Source organism: Strongylocentrotus purpuratus, unplaced genomic scaffold (assembly GCF_000002235.5).
Source record: "Strongylocentrotus purpuratus isolate Spur 01 unplaced genomic scaffold, Spur_5.0 spur5_scaffold_6, whole genome shotgun sequence".
Lineage (NCBI taxonomy): Eukaryota > Metazoa > Echinodermata > Echinoidea > Camarodonta > Strongylocentrotidae > Strongylocentrotus > Strongylocentrotus purpuratus.
Genome location: NW_022145612.1, coordinates 60,686,414 through 60,712,195, shown reverse-complemented (window position 1 = coordinate 60,712,195; position 25,782 = coordinate 60,686,414). Strand labels below are relative to the sequence as shown.

At 37.9% G+C, this 25,782-nt stretch overlaps 1 protein-coding gene across 1 annotated transcript; it reads left to right on the top strand.

Moving 5' to 3' along the window:
- Positions 1-800: 800 nt before the first annotated feature.
- LOC115918277 (F-box/LRR-repeat protein 5-like) lies at positions 801-11,959 on the top strand. The gene is made up of 9 exons (XM_030972261.1): positions 801-932; positions 2,071-2,217; positions 3,078-3,272; positions 4,326-4,449; positions 5,832-6,080; positions 6,527-6,819; positions 7,171-7,253; positions 7,803-8,327; positions 9,911-11,959. The coding sequence occupies exons 1-9, from the start codon at positions 837-839 to the stop codon at positions 10,137-10,139; spliced, it is 1,941 nt and encodes a 646-aa protein (XP_030828121.1). The 5' UTR covers positions 801-836; the 3' UTR covers positions 10,140-11,959.
- The last annotated feature ends 13,823 nt before the right edge of the window (positions 11,960-25,782 follow it).

The following is a 25,782-nucleotide window of genomic DNA, read 5'->3' as shown; positions in this document are numbered from 1 at the left end:
CGCCTGTGTTCTTGCAATGTGATGTTAATGGAAATGAATAAACTAAATTTAATTGAATTATATCGAACATGAATTTAATTCTCTTATGATCTATATTTAAGACATTTTACTATAGTAAAATCTATAGACTATATCTATAGAAGTCTATAGACTTCTTTTTTCTTACGGTTCTTTTTAAATGGTATAAATAGTTCACAATCCTTTAGGAATTTTATTTGTCATATATTATATATTTGAAAGGTGTTAACAGTTAAACGAGTCAAGCTCTGTTTGATTGAGTTTCATCACCTTTGTGTGTTCATTCTTTATACTGTATAATAATAGTTGCAACTTGTCTTTGATAATGTGAAGTCAATTCAAATGGATTGTAAAAATGAAAATGATTTGATATATTATATTCTCTTTCATTTGATGCTAACTCCAATAAATTGTAAAATTGTGATCAGCATGCATGCATAAATAAAAATATTAAAACAAATAAAAAATATGTCAATCTAGCGACGAATTTTTTAAAAATAATTTGATTTTTCGTCAATTTTAATCAAACGTTATCATTATCGCTCGAATTTACAGGTTAAACAAATGAGGTCTTCTTACTCAGTGTAAGTTTACGATTGCAATGATTCCAAACTCAGTCAAATTCAAAATTAAAGAACCTTATTTTTCGGAGTAGAAAATGTTAAGCTAAAACGTAATAAACCAGACTGGATGAAAGACTACTATACGAAAGGTGGAAGAAATATGACGCGCACGCGCGCGCGCGCGCGACGTACATAATTAATGTACGTACCGTCCTTACGTATTACGTATTTTTATGCATAATACTGCGAAGCAAAATGGCTCCTTCTCCAGCTCCAGCGCCTTCCGAAGTTGATGTGTTTTCTGGACCACATAGCCGCATGAAACGACTGGTCCAGTTATATTCCGAGAAGGTAACATTCTTTGAATGATTATTATACCGGAAATGTGTATTTCAAATAATTCTCCTTGCACGTATTATTATGTTATTGTAATGTTTGTGCTCGATATTTCCGTGATGTGATATGTCTGTCCGTCTATGGCTATGTCTTTAGGAGGATCTTGCCTGGCGCGGCGCCACAACACTGTACACACACCCACGACAATTCTTGCACGTTTGTTTTATATTGACATTGCAGAAGACAACTCGATTGCTGTGTAGTGCAGCTGCATGCTGCATTGGTCATTGTGGTGTGATCATTTATGCATAAATGATGATAGGTCTAGTCTAGATTAGACCAAATAAGCATAAGAATTAAGAGGCTTAACGAACGAAAGAGACAAAAAATTTGGTCTAGAAAAAGAAGAGTCTAGACCTAGTCCTAAGTCTAGACCTCTAGAGCTGGATCTAGATCTAGAATCTATACTTCTAAACTAAGCGAGCGGGCGCGCGCCTGTGTGAAGTTACCGACCTTAATGAGGATCTGAGACATTACGGTAGATAACTTCACACAGGCGCGCGCCATTTGCGCCTATGCTGTCATTTCATCTAAAAAATCAATGCACAGACTATAGACCTAGACTATGGCTATGTTTAATGTAGGGAAAATTAAGACTACCGTGATCAAATTCTAATTATAAATACCAAATTTGAAAGCTAGTGTCCCTTTGTAGGATACAGACCTTAACTTAAAGATAAACTTTAGTACTGGTAATGCGATTGCATTGTGAAAGAAAAGGTGTGGAAAGGATCAGAAACAGTTGATCATGTAGCATGTAAGTATTGGTGTGCACTGCAAGGTTCTGGAGTCATCAAAATCATAATAAATTTGACCGAGTCTTGGTAAAGTAACAAGCACTCACATAGAAAGCTATATATGGGACAACACACATGGTGTCGGGGCTAGTACTACCTTGATTTCCTTGTCTTTCTATGCTCATTACTCAGCCAGTATACATTTTCTTCCAAAATTGTTTGGCACATGTCATTTATTTGTAATCTTGAACATTCAGTGTAAGTTTCGTTTGATTCTGTGAGAATTTTTTTTTTTTTTTACCAGTACTGGAGTTTATCTTTAATTATTTATATTTTCCTGTCATTGTGACTTGCAGTTATCAGAAGTTGACCTGTCTAGCTGTTCTGACCTTCGTTCATTGCTGTGGATCCTGAAGGCAACTTTCTCAGAATTCAAGACTCATGAACACATCGAGAATGAATGCATTATGTGGAGACTCAAAAATAGATTACAATTTCTCAAGGTAACTAATACTTTCACCCAAAGTTTTCTTGTGTTTGGAGCAGAGAATTGTATACCCAGACGTTGTGTGTCAGCACAATTATTGATAACAGTAATTTTAAGAAGTTTACAAGCATATTCCCATAATGTAACTGGTATCACTATTTAATGTGCTAGTACAAGGGTATAGTGTTGAGCATTTTCTTTTTCTAACAGTTCAAGGTTAATGTACAAGGGGTTATTCTTCAAACACTAAAGGAATTGAATTGAAAACTGAATTACATTTTATTTTAAGTGTAATAAGCTACCCATGTCACATGTTGAATTGAACCTCTTGAACTAGTTCCTTGCCCATTTGGGATGACAGAAATGAGTAGGGACTTGTCAAAGGGTTAAAGAATTATCATATCATACAATAAGTCATCAAGAGCTGCAGAGCTGCTTGTAGCTTTCCATATTTGTTAACATCCTCTTGAACTGGAATTCTTCACATATAATTCAATAATCTGTTTTGCTTACAGTTATACTTATCTACAGCAGGGCTACACACTAACATTTTTTGGAGGAGGTCCAGATTCAACTATTCACAGTCTGAATGCATGAGCCCTTTTTTTTTTTTTTAAATGTGGGGGTCCAGATTTAAATTTTAGGGGCACCGTCTACAGAATTGTATGATAGTTCTCGAAATTGTTAGCAGAAATTTATGTCTTCATAATTTTTCTAAAAGCTCATATCAGAACCTCACTTAACCTTGAAATCATTGAAATCATTGAAATCATGGAAAAATTGCTTGTATAAACGCATGGTCTTGATTCTTCCAAACTCAGGCCTACTTTACACATACTGAACTTCAATAAAAATGTTGTCATGTTGTGTTTTCAGGTTGAGATAGCAGCTGTGTCTGAGGTTCACTCAGACAACAAACTAAGTGAGATGGTACAGCTGGTAGAAGATGCCTGCTGCCAAGCAGACAAGTGCACCTGCCCCAAGCAAGCAGCCCAGATAGGTCACAATCTTATCTTGGCACTCCGTAACTTCACAGAGGATTTCTTGCCTCACATGCAAGAGGAAGAAGAGGTTGGTTTCCATGCCATAACTTGAGGACTATTTCTTAAGCATTACCGTATTGATGTATGACACTTAAAGGAAAATGCTACGGCAAAATTATATTTTTATAAATGGCAAATTTGGCTAGGGGGAGTGGAAATAAAAAGCCATTTAACAAAAGCCCCTAATAAAAACCTGTCTATTTATGTACTGTGAGGTACAGAAATCTGAAGTGCAACATTTTAACAGTAATATGTCATTTGTATACTAAAGCTTATCAGTACTAGTTTACAGGAGGGATTAGATCACACTGCAAGGTCACTGAACAGGTGGTTATCTCATCAACTCAGCTCTCAAATAACATAAGAAAAAGAGGATCACGGGGGACCAATGGTCACCGATTAGGCATTGTTTTCTATATAGAGGGAGCAAGTAGCTACAAGTAGTGCAGTAGACCTTTAACAAAAGCAAATCACAATGATTCTCTTTAAAATCATGCATTCATTTTAGAAAAGAAAATTACAGAAGTAGACTGTGCATGTGATTTCAAATACTGTCAAAGGTTTTGGGAAAAAAACTTTCAACAAAGTGATCTCATTTATGATAGAGACGAATCATATCTTTTTAACTCATCCAGTAGATTCAATGATTACTGCAGAGGTTCCAACCAGTACAATAATAAGAGTGAACACGAAATACGATATCACAAATATCAAAATCAATTTTTCATCTTTCTTTCTTTTTTAAACAATTTTTTTTTTTTTTTTTAAACCCATAAAAACAGCTGAATCACAGAATTTTCTTTTTAATTTTTCTCATCAAATTTTAATGAAAGAGCAAGCATTCTACTTGAGCAGTAAAACATTTTTCTGAAATTTTACTGGCCTGGGACCGATGGGCCAGTGGTAGTGTCAAGTTTTCGTGAAAATCTCGTTTTTTAGGTTACTCTGTCTGTTTTTTGTGTCAAGAGGTTGGTATCTCTGTTACTGACATATTAGTACTCCAGAACTCTCTATGAGAGCCTGATTGGCATTGCCATTACCATTGATAATACCATCCATGCCTTTTAATGATCAATAATAGATTTTCCAGCCTCTGTTGATGGAATACTTCAGCTACAATGAGTTGAAAGAGATCAAGTCCAATGTGATTGAGAAACACCAGAAGCTCACCAAGTACTGCCCAGAGGAAAAAGAAGAGTCAGAAGGTACAAGAACATTCTTTAAACCCCCAGTCACATTGCCAAACAAACTCAAAACTAATAGAGTCAGAAGGTACAAGAACATTCTTTAAACCCCCAGTCACATTGCCAAACAAACTCCAAACTAATAGAGTCAGAAGGTACAAGAACATTCTTTAAACCCCCAGTCACATTGCCAAACAAACTCCAAACTAATAGAGTCAGAAGGTACAAGAACATTCTTTAAACCCCCAGTCACATTGCCAAACAAACTCCAAACTAATAGAGTCAGAAGGTACAAGAACATTCTTTAAACCCCCAGTCACATTGCCAAACAAACTCCAAACTAATAGAGTCAGAAGGTACAAGAACATTCTTTAAACCCCCAGTCACATTGCCAAACAAACTCCAAACTAATAGAGTCAGAAGGTACAAGAACATTCTTTAAACCCCCAGTCACATTGCCAAACAAACTCCAAACTAATAGAGTCAGAAGGTACAAGAACATTCTTTAAACCCCCAGTCACATTGCCAAACAAACTCCAAACTAATAGAGTCAGAAGGTACAAGAACATTCTTTAAACCCCCAGTCACATTGCCAAACAAACTCCAAACTAATAGAGTCAGAAGGTACAAGAACATTCTTTAAACCCCCAGTCACATTGCCAAACAAACTCCAAACTAATAGAGTCAGAAGGTACAAGAACATTCTTTAAACCCCCAGTCACATTGCCAAACAAACTCCAAACTAATAGAGTCAGAAGGTACAAGAACATTCTTTAAACCCCCAGTCACATTGCCAAACAAACTCCAAACTAATAGAGTCAGAAGGTACAAGAACATTCTTTAAACCCCCAGTCACATTGCCAAACAAACTCCAAACTAATAGAGTCAGAAGGTACAAGAACATTCTTTAAACCCCCAGTCACATTGCCAAACAAACTCCAAACTAATAGAGTCAGAAGGTACAAGAACATTCTTTAAACCCCCAGTCACATTGCCAAACAAACTCCAAACTAATAGAGTCAGAAGGTACAAGAACATTCTTTAAACCCCCAGTCACATTGCCAAACAAACTCCAAACTAATAGAGTCAGAAGGTACAAGAACATTCTTTAAACCCCAGTCACATTGCCAAACAAACTCAAAACTAACGCAAAATCAACTTAAAAGCAATCAATGATTGACAAAATTTTGACCATTTCTGGTGAATTAATGTTACTGTTTACCCTATTGTCAGCCTTGCGTTGATCTCGTCAGTGTGACTTGGGTATTACCCTTTAAAAGCTTGATAAAGACTGACAAATAAAATGTGGGTGACTGAAAAATCAGTTCTAGTTAAAGATGTACCCAAAATTTTGGTGAGCAGTGTATGATTGCTTGTTTTCTTTTATTGATTTCTCAAATCAGATGACAAAGAAACAATTGATGCCTCCAGAACTGCACCAGATGATGAAGAGGCATACAACGAGGAGGTGGAGGAGGAGGACAACACCCTGAGTAAGATTCAAGGACTGCCTGCTGAACTGCTACTGCATATCTTCTCTCACCTGAACCCCTTGGACCTGAGCCAGTGCAGCATGGTGTGTACCCGGTGGGCAGGACTAGCCAGAGACCCGTCTGTCTGGAAGCATCTATATCCATCACGCTGGGCCAAAGGTAAGGGGTTACTTGATTAGATGCCAGTAGTAGTACACTCAAACTACTCTTCTTGAGGGTGATCTGATATTTGTTGTGCAAATAATCTGATTCTGATGGAGTCTGGTTTAAAATGAAGTCTTGTCTTTTGGATGTTGGCATATTTCATCAGATATCATTTATGTATGTCTGTAAAAACCTATCACTGAATTCTTGGTCGAGAATTAAACTTGATGTAAATCCAGAATGTCCTAGCATGTAGATTATTTTGGACATGCAACGGATCAAATAGGTGGAAATTGAAAACTACATGTATATGTGAAAGGAATATCACTCAAACATTCCTAGAATAATTAAGGGGCATGTTGAAACACCAACTGGACGTTTGTCAGATTTTAAATTTGACAAGTAAAGTTTGATCAGAAATCCATCATGAACGTGTATTTTATCTATTTCCAATGATGTAGGTAACTGGCAGTTTGGTGCATCTGTTCATCTGCCTGAAGACATCGACATGGAGTCCTTGGAACAAGACAATGATGTCTATGTCGTGGTTGATGAGGATGCAGATTTTGATGAATCCGCATCTTCTGCCATTGAAAGTGATGCCAGTAATGCCAGTGTAGCTAGCTACAGGGCTGAATGCATTCGCCGGGAAGCACGCATGCTGGTTGCCATGGCGAAGTACCTAATTCCTCATGTTGGAGATGGTGTAGAGACAATCATTCTCTCAAACAGCAAAGGTGTCACTAATGGCTTGGTATGTCAATTTGCTCTTGATTCCATTATATTCATTGACTATCATTTGTCATGGTTTGGGAAAGTTACCTAGTTTCACATGCAGTGCTATACAGCTTTGTGACCCTATTGTTAAAGCTCTTGCAATAATCTCCATTGGTGTGAAGGATACATTGTCTAGTGAAGTGCAGAAAGGAACTAACTCAAATCATAAGTTGAAGACTTCCTTCTTTCAAGCAGATAATGTATCTAACTTTGATTCTCATGCATATTGGTTGAATATGGTTTTGTATTTTCATTACGTGTTCTTAAGGACAGTGGTATTCAAATTGTTAATGAGAATTTGTTTTTTGTTCTTTCTGTTTATTTACAGGTCTACAAGTTACTAATCCAATGTCCCAACCTGCAATATCTCAATTTGTCAGAAACCAAGATATCTGACATTGCATTCAAAGGGTAAGTTATTCCATTGAAGGAGGTTACAATAAACCTATTGTAGTGGATCAAATATACCATGCTCCAGTGGGCAGAATATGTATAGAACATCATTCTTATTGAAAATACTATAGCTAGTGATATTCGTTTGTCTCGAAATATGGTCAACAAGGGATCTAAAAGATCACAATATTTCTTAGTGTTTCTTATTCTTTTTCTTCTTTCATTTTCCACTGATTTTTTAGAGTTGAGCTTGTTTTCCATTACCTGTTTAAAAATGTAGATATCGTATTAAAAAAGAGTTCTTGACTAGGTGTACCAAGTAGAACATAAGATCCTTTCTTTTTTGTTTACATTGGCATGTAGAGAAACATGCTTTAATGTGAAATTTTGTTTCCCCCAAAGAGTGCTTATCTGTATGAAATGATTCCTATTAGACCACCTACTCACAAAGAGGATCTTTGTTTTTCTTGTGGTGGCTGTATGTACAGATATGAGTATAAATGAATTTGAATGGGTTATATATATATATATATACTAACATGACTATAATATTTGCTTTCATAACAGTCTTGGAAAGAATGGTGTTGGTAGTAAGCTAAGGCACCTGGATCTCTCTGGCTGTGTGAACATCACGGACACAACCCTCCAGAGACTGGCATCTATCCGACAACCCCTGCAAACCATACCTGACAATCAGATGATGGACACTTCCAACTACTCCAAACCAGATTACCAGCACGGCGTCAACGATAAAAATGGCAGACCGCTGAATGTTGATCCTATGGTTAGTAACAGAGATCAGGGGTGTTGCTCAAGGAGACATAATGAAACACAACATGATACAGACATTGTCAACAGAAGGCAACAAGGGTCCTGTGACGGTGGTTGTCATGGAAACAACAGTGTTTCACACTCTCAAAGACTATCTATGGATACTGCTCCAAGGACTAAGAGCCACCATGATGGCAGGCATGATAGGAGCAGTTACCATGGGACAGGAGAGTATGAGCATGCGGATGGAGGCAATTTATCAAGACGACTGCAATTCTTGAGTCTGTCAGGATGCTACAGGATCACTGATGTTGGATTAGGGTAAATATAATATATACCGATGCCTATAGAAAGCAAGTTGTCACCTCATTGAGCCTTTGGGATGAATCGATAATCAAGAATATAAAAGTCACTGGGTTCAGTAAAAAGGGAGGAAGTTAAGATAATAATAAAATAAATAATAATTAAATTTATATAGCGCCTTTTCAAAGGATACAAGGCGCTGTCTCTTAGACTATTAACAATTTAAGAGGAGTTGTACTGGTATGTTTTCAGTTGTTTTTGAAGAAATCTAGTGAAGTACTGTCTGTTCACTATCATATTCTTAAAATCAAAAAAGGCATTTAGTGAGGATGAAAACTTAAGATTACTCTTTTCTTTGTACTGCTTTTTAATAACATCAAATTCTGATTTATAACACCTTGTCTTCCTCAAATCAAAGGATGACTGATTTTCAACATTCATGCAATAAGCAGTCATGTCCCTGACATTAAATCTTATATCTATGATGGGAATGGGGGCGATATGATATCTCGACCTTTTGTCTAATACATGGCAACATTTTTGTGTCAGTAATAGTGTGACCACTATGTAACCTTCTATTTTGATATCACAGTGCATATGGTTAGTACTGTATTCAGTTCTTTAGTCGAATAGGGGATTGTACCTTGATAACCTGCCAGCTGTGACTACATCCATGGAAGGGATGAATTGGCTAAAAAGGACAGAATAGTTGATAGTACTCTTAGTATTTGGGAATTTTAGAAGTACATGTAGACGATGTAGTAGAAGTAGTCGTAGAATTGGTACATATGGTAATTATATTCAATTCAAGATGTTACCAACATTACAGTGTATGCTGTGGAATTAACGAGTACCACTTCATTATCTCATCATGTAATTGTGATGTGTGATTTTGGTACGACAGGTAAGTGAATTATACTTTTTGCATTTGTACATTAAAATGTATTTAGTCTAAGGAAATAATTTAAATTTAAGTTCATTTCATTTTCAAATACTTGTGGCAGATATGCCTAATGAATACCATGAATGATTTCAAGAAGTTTTAAATATTATTTACTCTTACATGTATATCATTTGATGAAATAAGTCAGCCTTATATTTAATGTAGTTTTCCAGGCCATTGATTTGGTTTTGAAATGTTATCTTGGTGCAACTTTTTCTCTAAGACAATTGTGAACACAAGGAAGACATATTTAGTCCCAGTTTTACTTTTAGTTATAGCTATGGTACAAACAGTGTTTCAACCTATCTAGCATTACCAGTCATGAACTGGTTTTAATTTTAAGAATGAAGACAAGTTTGACTTTAGTACAGTTGTATTTGTGTATTAGCAGCTTATACCATCTTTGGCATTGTATGGTTTAATTTTATTTATTTCATTGTTAACAAGAGTAAGAGATGGTAATTCATACTTAAAGGCCCAAATTCACAAAGGAGTTTTAGATTTAGGTTACGCTTATTTTGCGCACATTTTTAAACCATGGGTTATGTAAATGAGGATTTAAACCATGGGTTAAATCTAAACCTCCTTTGTGAAGTCGGGCCATTGTTTTCATACTTAAAGCGTGTTTTTCAACCTCTTTCTCTCTCTTCTACACTAGATTACTGTCTCAAGGAGGGGGCTGGCCCAACCTCGCCCATCTTGATCTCTCTGGATGCCTCAATGTCAGCGGGGCGGGGCTGTCTCTCCTGGCAGACATATGCCCCACCCTCAACCACGAGACATTCTACTACTGTGATAATATCGAGGAGGGACCGTACGCTGACACTGCCAGTGGCTGCCAGAATCTTCAGTGCGGTAATAGGGTATGCTGCCGTCTGGGAGAGTAGAGAACTTTTGATACTGCAGAAAATGATGTTACATAATTCTAGGGCAAGTCTTATCTACGTTGTCATTTGGTGTGTCTTTCTTACAAATTATCAAGGAGTTCTGAGGATATATCTTCTATTTGGAACCACATGATAAGTCTGTGTTAAAATACAGAAGTTAATGCCACTGTTGCTCCAACAGACAAAATTCATGTCAAATGTATCACATCACATCATTTTTTGTTCAGATCCAATCTCTAGTAGGGCTATTAATGTAATACAATGGTCAGGTATGCTCCAAGCTGATGGTTGGATACGTATGGGACAGAATAGCTTGGACTTGCCCTCAGTTGTTCAAACGTTGTTAGATTTTTTTTCTAGCAGAATGCTATTGTACAATGCATAAATTTCTTCATGCTGCAGATTTTAGACTACCCTTTTAATGTCCTATCCGAGGAACAGTGTTTTCCACTGTAACATAGCGTGCGTCTATGAAACAGGAGAGGGGCATGTTAACACACAATGCAGGCTTCAGTCATCCGCTTGAGTTGATTTCTTAACCACGATCTTTGGTTCAATAGTCAGACGCTTTATCAACTGAGCCAACTCGCATGCTTTAAATTCAAAGATGTAATCCAATCTTGTGTAGCAACATTTCATTTATGGTCATGTGTCTGAATATGAATTAGAATGTTATCATTAATATGCTTTCTATTAGACATCTTGAAGAGCCTAATATTGATGTGATATTTCTGTCTTTTGCAGCTGTACTCTTTCTTTCCATTGTCATCAGTACATTTTCTACTAAAGTCATCACAATGTTCAGTTGAACTTAGAATCCAAAGTTCTACTCCTGCTACATGTATTTATTCAAGCAATATTAAATTATATACCAAAAAGTAACTGATGTTTGTTGAGCCGCAGTGATACAAAAATATTATCTTCCCATAGTCTATGTCTTGTAGCATACAGTCGAAATTCACAATAAAGTGTTTACTGTTTAGAATTCACAAGTTGACATTTGAACTGATATATTAATATGATGGTCATGTCACTGTGCAATTTACAGGAATGGAATATATCTAATGTTTCTTAGAAAGATCACAAATGTTATGTCAGTATACTATAAAAACATCATATTACACTACACGATACATGCATACTTTTTAGTTGTCATCAACAGCAAAGACTCATATGCATTTTAAAACACTGTTAGGATTGTATATTGTATTTGATTACAAACAGACCTTTTCTAGTGTAGCCCATGCTTGTGTAGATTCATTTCTTTTGATTTTTTGAGATCAACTCAAGTTTTATACTTTAGAATTATCTCAATAGGTTCATTTTTAGACCAACATTTACAAAGTGTTCCATCATATTTGTATCAATTAGCGAAAGAGGTTCAGGACAATTTAAAGAAAAGAATCAATGTAAACTTGCTTTTGTATTATACATTCTTTTTCCACAGTTTTGTGTTAATTTAATGTTTTACAAATATAGTTTTGTTATGTATGACATGTAATATTTTGAAAAGAACATATATTTATTCCATTACATCATCCAGTTTAGTAAGGTAAAGTATAGATACGATTGAAATCACTTGTTAAAAGAAAAAGATCAGTCCAAAATGACATGATATACATGTACATGTAATTTCAGATAATCCTTTAACGACATATTATGAAGGGAATGTAAGCAGACAGCAGGAGATGAAGAAAGATTGATTATGGCACCATGGAATTGTGTAGGGTGCACAATATATTATCATAACAGGAGGAAGAGAAGAAGAGCATGTAAATAAAAAATATATTATTACAATAAATAAAAGTTTGAAAGGACAAGTGATTTGAGATTTGAATTCATTTGTAAATATGTGTTCTAATACTGTTTCCACACAAAAATGTGGTGTAGAGTGTGTTTCTTATAAAAGTATTCATGTTCTTTTGTTCTGTAATACCTCGGTCACACAGACGTGACTGACAAATACTTGAGACTAAACAAATTACCCTGAATTGAAGATTTTCTCAACTTTTCAGTCAGATTGCGGCTGGACTAAGGTATTGTGTGCCTATCCATCCCAATACCTTTTAAAATCATATTCGGGTGGGGGGGGGGGGGGTAGGCAAATACACATTGAACTAGGATGTTATGCAGGCACGTTGTATTTCAACATTTGGTGTGTGGTGTGGTGTGTGTGGTAAACATCAGTGGTAATGTTGATTAATTAAGCAGCAAGAACATTGTGTAGGAGGCTTTATTAGCCAATGGTGATGTTAGCTGTATGTCCTTGGTTGGTTTGTGGCTATATATCAGATCATAAGGTGGTTGGGTGAAAGTAAACAAAGGTGTACAAAAATGTATTTTTAAAAACTTCTTGTAGTGTTTTTTTCTTCAAAATTTGGTGCAACACGATATTGCCATTGCACTTATCATCATCCTACATTACATGGTGAAACTGCTGTATTGTTGTAATTGCTTCCTCTGTATCGGATATTTAAATTATTATGAATGGGTCTTACAAATTGATGCAACTCTAAGAATATGATGAACTTTACTTACATCATCTAACCCCCCCCCCCCCCCAAAAAAAAAGAAGCTATATTTTCACAAAACATGGTAATGAGTGCACTCCACCAGTGTCACACCGATCAGTTAGAGTCACCAATTTGATTTATTTATCTTTTCCTATATCTGGGGTTTTAGTGTTGTTTTTTTTGTTAATTCCTGTAGGATACTTTTGGACGTGTGTGCCCCTCCCACCACTTGCAGAATCATGGACTCGCCTTAATTTGCCATTTCATGATTGTCCATCTGTTTATATCTATTCGATTTTAAAGCATTATAGTTCATTACATCATTAGGGCTTTTGACGAAAATAACCCTCACAAATGAAATGAAATCGGTTAAAATAATGAACTCTTATTGTCTTGACACATGGCACGCCCCCTTGATATGGAAGCCAACTTTAAAGTGAACTGAATTTATTGACTGTAGTAATGACGGTTGAATTAATAAATTATTGCTGTCCGGTTCCGCCTCTGGCATGAGGGGGAAACGGAATTCTTAATTTCAACCTTTGACCGAACACTATAGTATACCTTACCCTAAATCTAACCTTAAACCCCGTTGCGATAATGATTAATCTTAACCTTTATACAATTTGTGACGACATATACTTGAAGTCGAAGAGTAATGGTCGCCGGGACAAATGTTACGATCATCAAAGTACTAACATACCACCTGCCTAATTTATTGCTGTAACTACACCCCCCCCCCCCCCCCCAAAAAAAAGACAACAAAATTACAAGTTGTCTGAACCGATTGCTGAACTTTCAAGTCATCAAATACATTAAAAATCTGTGTAAGTTGTTTACAATGCGTTTCTGTAACCACAAAATAACAAAGCTCACTAAAGAGAAGAACTGAACTCAAAAACGTCATTGAATATTATCTGTCTTAATTAGTGACACAGGTTCATAACTGTAAACAAACGGAACTCGGTATAGCGAGCGAGAGGCAGTGAATCCTACACCAAATATGGTCATATACAAACCACGATTTCCGATTGGGAAATACATGTACCGTCACGTGCCTTTAATACTGACATAACACATCGAAAGCGTAGACAATTAACGCTCTTTCCATTATACTTCTATATCACGATCGCAAAGACTTTTTCAAAAAATCAACCCGGCGCAATAATAGCCTTGTTCCTCACGCGCACACACACATAGGGATAAATAAAGTTACGTAATCAAAATTAATTTCTTCAGGACAAATTATATACAATAGGTTATTGAAAGGGCAAAATATCAGAGGTGAAAAGGGGAATATCTCGCATATGCACCCGAAAAAACGTACTCATCAGAGATGAAAAGAGAGGAAAATGACAGTTATTAAAAAAGAAAAAGGGCTCTTGTCCTATGTAAAAGGGGCTTCTGGGGGTACTTACAAAAGTGTGGGCACAGCTAGTGCCCCCTCCTCTCACCACGGCCGGAGTTCCGCCTCTGGCATGAGGGGGAGACAACGGAATTTCATGTCATTTTAGCAACATTTGTAAATCACTGGTATCGAATTTGAAATAAACCACTTTGAATTTTATCTTGGGGTCAACTCCCCCCCCCCCCCCATCATCAGTATATGCCAGTGGTATGGAGCCTTAATATCTCTAAATATAGTAGCTGTCATTGGCGTAGTGTGGGACCGACCATTGATGGGGCACCGATCTTACTCGGTGAATATAAGATTCGAATTAGGAAGATCACGTATCGTTTATAGGGGCGGGTGTGGGAAGGGTCCTTTTCTTCTCTCGTCATTTTCCCCACTCTCTTGCATTTGCTCCTATTTTCTCTGATTATTTTATTTCGCCACTCGATGTGGAGGATGGAACTACCCATACACCCCTACCCCGCATAGCTACGCCACTAGCTGCCCCTTTCCAGTTTTTCCACATTATAGATGGATAAATGTCCAGTTCGAGGTTGCCACCTGCACCGCCTTCCTGTCGGCTATGAGTATGACGCGGATTGTTCCGGAGAGCAGAACGCTTCCGGTTACCATAACGTGGGTCGCCTGAACCCACTAATCCAACTGCATCACACCCACCGATTCGAATAAAAGCTCAGACATACCAAAGATATACTAAATGTATATTAATGGATTTCAGTGGCGAATCCCGGATTATCTGGGCGAGTAAGCTAGGGAGGGGGGGGGGGTCAGAAGGGCACACATCCGAACATTTTCTGACAAATAGAGTAACAGGGAAAAGTGGGTATGACCAAATTTCTAGGTGTATAAAATTATGTTTATTCCTCAGTTTTGTGACCATTTTTTTAAATAAAGAAAATAAGAGGGGCGAAATTATCTTGAGGGCATGAGAGATAGGGTTTGCCGGGGATGGGGTGATACGGTGTCCATCGTCTCCGCCCCACCCCCCGATCCACCAGCTGGATGGTCCCGGCGCGGATCCAGGTTTTTTAGGGGGGCCAAAATTAGAAATCAGTTTGAAATTTAGTGTACTGAAATTTAGAAATCGCGCCGGCCGATATTTCGCTGGGGGGGGGGGGGCACTATTTTTTGTTTCTTTTTTTCACTCGGGAGTTTGGAAATCGCGTCGGCCGATTCTCCCCCCCCCCCCCCCCCCCCCTTTGAGCAACAAAATAAAGGTAAATTTCTGGTCACACTTTGTTTTCTTTTGTTGCTAGGTCGGACAAAACAGCTGCTGGTCAAGTACGTGTTCTCTAAGATAGACGGGCCTATGCAACCTTACGCATGCATTTATCAAGAAGGATGCACGTCTCTTTGTGCCCACTCTCGGTTGTTGAAAGGTTCTCCGAGACAGGCGGTTGGGGATCCATGTCGCACACGAAATAAAGCCATCGTAAAGTCATATCATGATAACATTCGTCCATCTGATAATATAGTATTTTTGCACATTTTAGTATACTATTCGCGTTTAAAAACGTGCTCGTCATAGTAGTTTACGGTCAAAATAAGGCTTCTGATAAGCAGATCTGACGTAGTTAACAGCTATTCCTGTACATATGTTTTCAAAAATGGAGCACGCAACTACTATTTTTGTCCCCGTCTTCAAGGAAATCGTACAATATCTCAAAAAAGAAATGAACTGCATGCTGTATATAAACAATCGGTAACTTACTAATTTCGTGATTTGGTTCAAACTCGTCAGGAAGGTCAAATGAATAAAATGTATTTCAATGTCCATGAATAAGAATCATTATAATCTTTTACAATGTAAAACAAAAGATAAAGCTGTAATGAGCATTAAGTCGTAACATATATGTAGATTTAAATGTTAAGTAAGAAATATTACAAGCAGGGGTGTCGATTTGTATCCGTGGTTGGGGGGGGGGGATGATAGGTGCCAAAATATTTTCGACAATGGATCAAAGCAACCAAGAGTTCGCGTGTGGCAGGTTGCACCCCCTCCCTTCCAAGTTATTAACTTTTTTAAGTCTCCCTCAATAAAGATAACATTTCAGAGAATATAAGGATGGTAATAACATTAATAACATGCTAAATGTTAGTCCTAACTCTTGCCTGCAGTGTAGGTCTACCAGACTGATATCATCTATTTTTAAACGAAATTTAGACATTACCAAAAAAAAATACAATGGTGACGGATATCAACTGGTGAAAGTGTTATGTTACCAGTGGGCAAATGTATTAATAAGCAACCAGGAAAGGTTCATGTAGACAGAAAATTCTTTATTTCCTGGTGATAGAAACATACATTTATGAATATTGATGTCTCCAAACAACATTCATCGTGAAAAACCCATTCCAATATTCTGTGTAAGCAGATCTCAAAAAACATAGTTTCTCTAACTCAATTCAATGAAACAGAATATCACTGATTTGGTTCTCAAAATGACAGAAAATTTCCACTCCTGATCTCATATACTATCTGTTTCTTAAAAACATAATATAAAACTTACGTTCCAAATACCAAACAACAAACTTCCATTATCTCCTTCTTCACCCAGATATACTTATCATACCAGATACGCTCTAAAATATAAGCATAATATTCCCCTAAGGCCCTGACCAGAGCACTATTTTTTTCTTCAAAAACTATAACCAGTCTTAGAAAGTGCATTATTATTGGAAGGGTGTTATAAACAAAACTTCAAACTTAATAACAATCTAACCTTCAAAAACACCTTAACTATCTTTTGCCTGTTACGTTTGAATACAATACATAGGCCTACATCAGCTTCTTAATAAACAAAAATAAGTTGTGACATAACAATCTTTCTCCAAAATATCGAACTGGAGTATTCTGTTGTATTGCTTGTTTATGTACATACAAACAGCTTATTTTCAAGAGGCACTAGATCCGTGTGTGTAACTTGAGAAAGAACTCTTTGTTTACCCGATTTTGTTCAGGTGTCTATGGAAAATTGTTATTAAAAAATGCATGTGTTCATAATTTCTCTCGTAATTTTAGGTTAATAATTTTGTTCAAGGTAAATAGAAGAAAATGTATATCATTAACTCCATTTGCTATCAAAAGATTTTGCTCCTTTCGGAAAATAGCTCTTCAAATGTTTTACATGTAGAGATATAAATAAACAAAGAAATGGATGAAATCAATAAAACAAATAGATAATGAGTATGAATCAGGGAACAAACTGAAAGTTTCGTCTCCTACATGCTGCCATTTGGACAAAACCGTCTTTCTCTTGTCTTTCTTCCTTTTCTCTTCCCCGTTTCCTTTTTCTTCTGCCCGTTTCATCTTCTTTTCCCTTTTCCCAGGTAGCAAACCCATATGGGGCCCATATTGGGATGATCTGGTTCACTTGTGCCATCTGGGCTAAATGGAACCCATATTTTATGTATCCCATATGGTGCCAATATTTAATAACCCATATGGGATCCATCTGGGCCAGCCCTTATGGGTCCCAGATGGGACTGAGCTGGGCGTACACGTATGGGTAAAATATGAATATGCCATTATGGGTAACACATGGGGAAAATCTGAGTTAACCCACATGGGATATTATTATCTGGGTTAACCAATATGGGTACCAGATGTGATTAAGCTGGACATACCCATTTGGGCCCAGTTTGGTATGGGTCCCATCTGGGTCCCATGCTTCTTGGATGCAGATGCCTTAGGGCCCAGATGGTTTTCCTTATGGGGCCCATGTTTCAGAGAATATGGGACCCATGTGGGTCCCATATGGGCTTGCTACCTTGGTTATTCTCCTCTCTGTCTCTCATTATCTCTCTCTCCCACTCTCTACTTCTTTTTTGCACTTTTGCGCAATTGCGCTTATTTAGCTCCTTTCTTTTTAACGCTGCTGCTTTGCATTTGGCGTACTGCATTTCTATGATGCTGTTGATTGAATAAATTAAATAAATTCATCAATTCCTGATAAAGCCATATGAGCAAGAATTCAATTTATTCTTGTCTCATATACAGTTGTCTCATTTAGTTCGTTTTCTATTTATATATGTATGTATTATGAAAATGAGATAGCAAAATGTGTATATTGATGGTCATCCTGAGAGTATAGCCATTAACTACTCTCATCGGGCTATTATTAATTTTTCTGTTCATTTTTTTTTTGGTGGTGAATTATTGGGGGGATGATTGTACAGGCCACCCCCCCCCAACCTGAAATATTGGGGGATATATACCCCCCCCCCCCCGCCCCCATCCCCCGGGATCGACAAACATGATTACAAGATAATGACCGATAGGTACATGTTTTCATTTTTTATGTTTTGTTGTTCCGGAAAAAGAAAAGAAAGAGATACACGTATAGGCTCTACGCCACGTTTTGATAGTTAAACAAACAAACAAACAAAATTAGATAGAGTTCATAAATTATTGTATCCCCAACACCCAGGCGCGTACACAGGGGGGGGGGGCTTGGGGGGTTACACCCCCCCCCCTACGGTAATTTTTTGTGTGTAAACCCCCCCCCCCCCCCCCCCTTTTGGATTTTTTTTTTTTTTTTTTTTTATAATTTTTTTTTTTTAATTAAATAAAAAATAAATAAATATTACCATGGTTGACCTAAAAAAGCTGACCTTACTCTCCCCCCAACGGAGCAAAATGTCAAATTAAATTTTCAAATTTCGAGACCAAAAAAAAAAAAAAAAGTGTCCTCTTACCAAATGTTTTTTTTGGTCTCGAAATTTGAAAATTTAATTTGACATTTTGCTCCGTTGGGGGAGAGTAAGGTCAGCTTTTTTAGGTAATTTTTTGTGTGTAACCCCCCCCCCCCTAAATTTCTCTAACCCCCCCCCCCCCCCCCCTTTTGGATATTTTTTTTTATTTTTTTTTATAAATTTTTTTTTTAAATAAATAAAAAATAAATAAATATTACCATGGTTGACCTAAAAAAGCTGACCTTACTCTCCCCCCAACGGAGCAAAATGTCAAATTAAATTTTCAAATTTCGAGACCAAAAAAAAGAAAAAGTGTCCTCTTACCCCCCCCCCCCCCCCCCCCCCCCCCCCCCCCCCCCCCCCCCCCCCCCCCCTTATTCAGCGGTCGGCTGAGTCGTTGCGATTTTTTTGGGACCAAACAACGCCAAAAAAGTGACCTCTTACCCTCTTACTATTTTAGGCCCGATTTATAAATGTTAAAACCCCTCCCCCCCCCCCCCCCCCCCCCCCCCTTGAAAAAATCCTGCGTACGCGCCTGCTAACACCTGAAAGAGTCGTGTCCTTTCTCACAATCCAGTAGATTTGCATAGCTCCCTCTATAGTTTGGACGGTTGGCATGAAGCCAGAGAAAAGGTATTTCTATTCTTAGAGCAGAGACTGACACGAATCCAACCTACGTTTCTTGTTTTTTACGTTGAAGACGGAAGTTCTGTATCCTTGCAGATTTATTAACACTTCGTTTTGATTAAAAAACTTATTTTAATTTTTCTTAACCTTCAACGTATTGTGATAGAACTGTGAGCCCTTATTTATAAATGGACTGTAAAATTAGTTCATGGCGATTATTATTATTTTTTGTTTGGTTGCTTATGCAAAACGATGTTGGGGCTGCATTAAAGCCCAAATTAAATATATTCTTAAGGTATGATTTAAAGTCTTTAAAATATGAAAACGGATCCTTACAAAAATGCATTCAGCACCCTTTCCCTGCATGTACATGTAGCGGTTCGTTTTATTTTAGGGGGAGCTTTGGGGTCTTGCATGCATTCACTTTTTTTTGTACACGTGCCTTATGACGATTTACAGGGCTTCTATACATTTGAGGGAGGACAGCCCCCTTAAGAACCGCTTCTGCATGCCCCCTGAAATGCCAATGAAAGGATGAAAGTTTTACAAATCAAGTCGTCGCCCGTGGTGGTGGTGATTATTTTACCTGACTGCTAAGAAATCTTAAATGCTTGTAAGTAAGCAACCACACGGCCGACGGCTTTAAGTCCTCTCCGAAGGACCTGGTAATGAGGATTAATGCCTTACAAAGGGCACTAGCGCATCACCTTGGTTTCGAACCCGGGTCACCGGATTACAAGACGACTGCTCTACCGACTGAGCTATCGCGTCTTCTATCAGATGGAAAATGTGTAAGACGGAGCATTAGAGAAAGTGAGAGGCGAAGACAGTTTGAAAAGAAAATTATACAACCCTTCCCACCCCTCCCCTCATGAGTTCCCCCGCATTCATTCCAGCTAGTAGGACCAGTGACCAAGCCCCGATGACCAAAGCCCCCCCCCCCCCCCCCCCCCCCCCTCTTCTTCTTCCACCCCCATGGCTGGACTTATAACAGCGGTGAAGTGTGACGTCATCAAAAAAAATCTATTTTTAGAATTTCCCAATTTGTTTTCTTCATTTTCCGAAAGAGCATCAAAAATAATGTCCGAATGTCGAAAACCAATTGAATATATTAAAGGTACTATGTCCCATTTGCAGGTCCAAAAAATGAAAAGGTTAAATTCCAACGGCATTTGAAAAATGATACTAATTTCGAACTTTCCTAAAAAAGGTGGGGCTTGAAAATGTCTTCAAGTGGGAAAAATAATGACTATTAGTTATCAAATCGACTTAATAGGAGCTATAGAGCTAATAAGTTAATAGTCTTGATTTTCAGACCATTGTACCGAATGGTCATACGTTTTATGCTGCGCAAAGATTCAATCAGTTTAATTTTGGCCATCACAAGAAGTGGGTTATTGATGTAGACAAATGCTCATTTACCCTTGTTAGCTCATTTTATGTATGTTATTACCAAAGAAGAAAAAAAGCCAGTCAGTCACTCAATAGTGTCTGACAGTGAAGTCTAGCAAGTGAACGGGTTTCCTTGCATTATTTGAATATTAGGACACTGCTAACATTTAAATTTCACAGATAGGACATACATGACATATTCATAATTCCTGCAAAGTTCTACAGAATTTTTGAGGTTGGCTGCAAAAGGGACATAGTACCTTTAAGTATTGGCTGAGATATGACCATCTGAATAAAAAGATGTCCTATGTGAACTTAGTGTTATGGTTCATAACATTAGGCACCAGATCACTATAACACTGAGTTCCCATAGGACATCTTTATATTCAGATAGTCATATCTCAGCCAATACTTAATTCAATTGGTTTTTGACACTCGGACATTATTTTTTATGCTCTTTTGGAAAATAAATAAAACATTTAGAAATTCTAAAAAATAGATTTGTATGATGTCACAACTTCGGTAAGTGTTGATGGCATGAATATAACTTTAGATGACAAGGGTAAAAAAAATAATAATACACAATTTGTTTATTCTACCAACGTGCAATAGGAAAAAAATAGAAAAGGATAATTTCCTCCTTTTTAGATAATCACTTAAGATTTCTGTCACACCAATATGCACATGTGCAGATATTCCAACATGGGTTTGTTTGGTTCCTATTGGCGACTCGCGTCAATTATGGCAAATTGCAAGGTTGTAGTCCTCTATTTGCTTTGCTTTTTTCCAACTTTCCACGAGGGCCCAACTGATCAATATGGTCTTTGTTACCGTCTGATCGCTCATCAAACTCGGTGTAGAGTGCACTCATCGACGAGAGTTATCGATTGTTAGGTGTTGAGCCCAGTATTAATGCGAGTTGCATTTTCACGCGATACTCAGGGTAGGAAAAGCTTAAGTCGAGCTAGTTGTGCTCCCTTTTCTGGACTTTTGTTGTTGTTAGCGTTATTCCTGTTGTTGTTGTTCTTCTTCTTCTTCGTCTTCTTCTTCTTCATCTTCTTCTTCCTTCTTTCTTCTCCTTCTTCTCTCTTCTTTTTTTTTCTTGTTCTCACGAGTTCTTCTAGTTCTTCTTTAGTGCGAGGCTAGCGCACTCCCTTCTTTTCACCGTTTGAAGGCCCAGCCAAAATTACTTACCGGTACTTACATAATTTACAGAGTTTGAGGTTAAAGTTTAAAGTCTAGGGTTAACTTGTCAAGGTTTAAGGTAGATTTATAGTGATACGTGAATGACAAACCATATAGTTACTATAAGGAAAATGGTATATAATCATGATGGAATATAATAGAGATATGAATATAGCGTAAATAATAATAATTATAACCCTTCTCTAACCTTTAAATGTTTCAATTCATCAAGTTATTTTTGTAAAATCATTGTCTGACCTGGACAGGAAACGGAATACGTTTAGAAAATGACAAGAAAATAATTATTAAAATTAGAATTGAAAATAAAACTACCAAGGTGAGTCGGAAGCGTACATTATCAAGATAGCGTAAATTTCATAAGCCTTCCTCGAACCTTGAGAGGTTTCAGGTCATCAGTCAATCATTTCTGTCAAAATGCTCATTTTGAGACAGGAAACGGAATACGTTTAGAAAGTGACAATCAAAATTAGAATTGATAATTAAACAAAATATCAAGATGCGGTGACAGCAAGGTTAAGTACGAAATTAATTATAGGCCTGTGTATCTCTTGGTAATAGAAAAAAGAACGAAAAGAGCAAATCGAGATGATGAATATGTAGGTGGAAGAAAATGACACTATTGAGGGTAATGCCGAAGATGAAGTAACTTATGATGTTGCCCCCCCCCCCCCCTCCCACTCCGAGAACGGAGGGATACCACGTGTTACCAAAATATCCGGTAAAGGGGTACTTTCCGCGCGACAAAGTCCGGCCCGAGAATTCTTTTAAAAAAAGGGGTGTATTTGACTTTTCACCCGGATATTTCTTTAAAAAGGTGTCTTTTTTCTTTTTCTCATATCTCTTTGGACTCCTGGGAAATTAAAAAAGGGGATTATAAAATATCTTGAACATAGAAAAATTGATCAAATCCCGGGATTGATGTAGACTAGTTTTGTACTGTAGTCTACCCTAATTCACACACAGCTGCATTACTATTCTGGCTGTGTCATTGTGTATTGAACATAATTATTCTATTAATTCTCAACATTTCAAACACCACTGTACAAAACTCAACTGATTTCACTCAAAATCGGATGATGATGATGATGATGATGATAATGATCGGATGATGATGATGATGATGATGATGATGATGATGATGATGATGATGATGATGATGATGCTGATGGTGATAGGGGTGAAGTTGTTGGTGGTGATGGCGAGGATGGTGGTAGTGGTGATGATGGTGATGGATGGTGGTGGTGTTATGGTGGTAGTGGTGATGATGGTGATGGATGGTGGGTGTTATGGTGGTAGTAGTGATGATGGTGATGGATGGTGGGTGTTATGGTGGTAGTGATGATGATGGTGATGGATGGTGGGTGTTATGGTGGAAGTGGTGATGATGGTGATGGATGGTGGGTGTTATGGTGGTAGTGGTGATGATGGTGGTGGATAATGGTTATGGTGGTAGTGGTGATGATGATGGTGATAGATGGTGGTTGTTATGGTGGTAGTGGTGATGATGATGGTGATGGATGGTGGGTGTTATGGTGGTAGTGGTGATGATGATGGTGATGGATGGTGGGTGTTATGGTGGTAGTGGTGATGATGATGGTGATGGATGGTGGGTGTTATGGTGGTAGTGGTGATGATGATGGTGATGGATGGTGGGTGTTATGGTGGTAGTGGTGGTGATGATGGTGATGGATGGTGGGTGTTATGGTGGTAGTGGTGATGATGATGGTGATGGATGGTGGGTGTTATGGTGGTAGTGGTGATGATGATGGTGATGGATGGTGGGTGTTATGGTGGTAGTGGTGATGATGATGGTGATGGATGGTGGGTGTTATGGTGGTAGTGGTGATGATGATGGTGATGGATGGTGGGTGTTATGGTGGTAGTGGTGGTGATGATGGTGATGGATGGTGGGTGTTATGGTGGTAGTGGTGGTGATGATGGTGATGGATGGTGGGTGTTATGGTGGTAGTGGTGATGATGGTGATGGATGGTGGGTGTTATGGTGGAAGTGGTGATGATGGTGATGGATGGTGGGTGTTATGGTGGTAGTGGTGATGATGATGGTGATGGATGGTGGGTGTTATGGTGGTAGTGGTGATGATGATGGTGATGGATGGTGGGTGTTATGGTGGTAGTGGTGATGATGATGGTGATGGATGGTGGGTGTTATGGTGGTAGTGGTGATGATGATGGTGATGGATGGTGGGTGTTATGGTGGTAGTGGTGATGATGATGGTGATGGATGGTGGGTGTTATGGTGGTAGTGGTGGTGATGATGGTGATGGATGGTGGGTGTTATGGTGGTAGTGGTGGTGATGATGGTGATGGATGGTGGGTGTTATGGTGGTAGTGGTGATGATGGTGATGGATGGTGGGTGTTATGGTGGAAGTGGTGATGATGGTGATGGATGGTGGGTGTTATGGTGGTAGTGGTGATGATGATGGTGATGGATGGTGGGTGTTATGGTGGTAGTGGTGATGATGATGGTGATGGATGGTGGGTGTTATGGTGGTAGTGGTGATGATGATGGTGATGGATGGTGGGTGTTATGGTGGTAGTGGTGATGATGGTGGTGGTGTTATGGTGGTAGTGGTGATGATGGTGATGGATGGTGGTTGTTATGGTTGTAGGGGTGATACTGGTGGTGGATGGTGGTTGTTATGATCTAAACCAGACTCTACTTATTATGGTCTTGTTTGTTGTACAGATATAAAGCTTTCATTGAATACAAATAATTTCAACGTTTACTCTAAGTTTGCATTTCTAGGTGCTAAGACTTAGCAGATTCGTTTCTGTTTAATCAATTGACTTACGTTACTAATGGAATGTGTTATGGCATGCATGGTCTCGTAATATTGTAAACCCAAGATCCTTGTAATGATCATCATTTTGGCCATGACCAGCTGAATAGGTGCCATTCATGAAGAGTAAGAACGTTAAAAAATTCACTTTTTTTCAATTCAAATTTTAATGGCTTCTTCTTTTTATTTGATTCCTTTCAAGAAGCTTTATCATCTAAGGCCAGATGAGAGAAAACGGAAGGGATTGAGTAGACCTATACATTACTCTCATTTTTGGAGGCAAGTTCTCCTTCACCTGTGAAATGTTTAATATTTTAAATAATAATGTTCTGCACATAATAGCAGAACAAAAGCTTTTCTATTAAATAAAAAATTAACGCGTTGACACACAACAATTTTCGTTTTTTCTTCTCCCGAGGCTTCCTCCCCCTCCCCTCCTCTCCCTTTTCTTCTTCTTCTTCTCTTTCTTCTCCTTCTTCTTCTTTTTTTCCTTCTTCTTCTTCTTCTCTTTCATCTCCTTATTCTTTACCTTTTTCTTCTTCTCTCCTTCTTCTTCTTCTTCTCTTCTTCTTCTTCTTCTTCTTCTTCTTCTCTTCTTCTTCTTCTTCTTCTTCTTCTTCTTCTTCTACTTCTTCTCCTTTTCCTCCTTTTCTTGCCTTTTTATAACATGTCCATTAATTGCCATTAGGCCTATATTGCAGCACTTACACTTGAATACATGCGAGAGAAACTAGATGACGATCGCTAACAAACGCCACTGTTGTCATGGAGATATGTGTTTCAGAAGCATAACTATGAAGACTGCAACTCATTATTATTTATATAAAGTGTGTGTGAGAAATGAACACATTCTGCTAGCGCCAGACATCTCATAATAAATGAATAAAAATATAGCACGACGTATACAATAATCGCTCCATTCCGGGGGGGAAATATAGATAAAAGTTGGGCACAAACAGTATGTATTTTACAAAGAAGTGTTTTTGCTCTGGAT

Excerpts from the sequence above, each read along its gene's own strand:
- LOC115918277 (XM_030972261.1), top strand. The coding sequence starts at position 837 with ATGGCTCCTTCTCCAGCTCCAGCGCCTTCCGAAGTTGATGTGTTTTCT. Across the intron at positions 6,820-7,170 it reads AAGGTGTCACTAATGGCTTG|GTCTACAAGTTACTAATCCA; the intron begins GTATGTCAATTT and ends GTTTATTTACAG. Across the intron at positions 7,254-7,802 it reads TCTGACATTGCATTCAAAGG|TCTTGGAAAGAATGGTGTTG; the intron begins GTAAGTTATTCC and ends CTTTCATAACAG.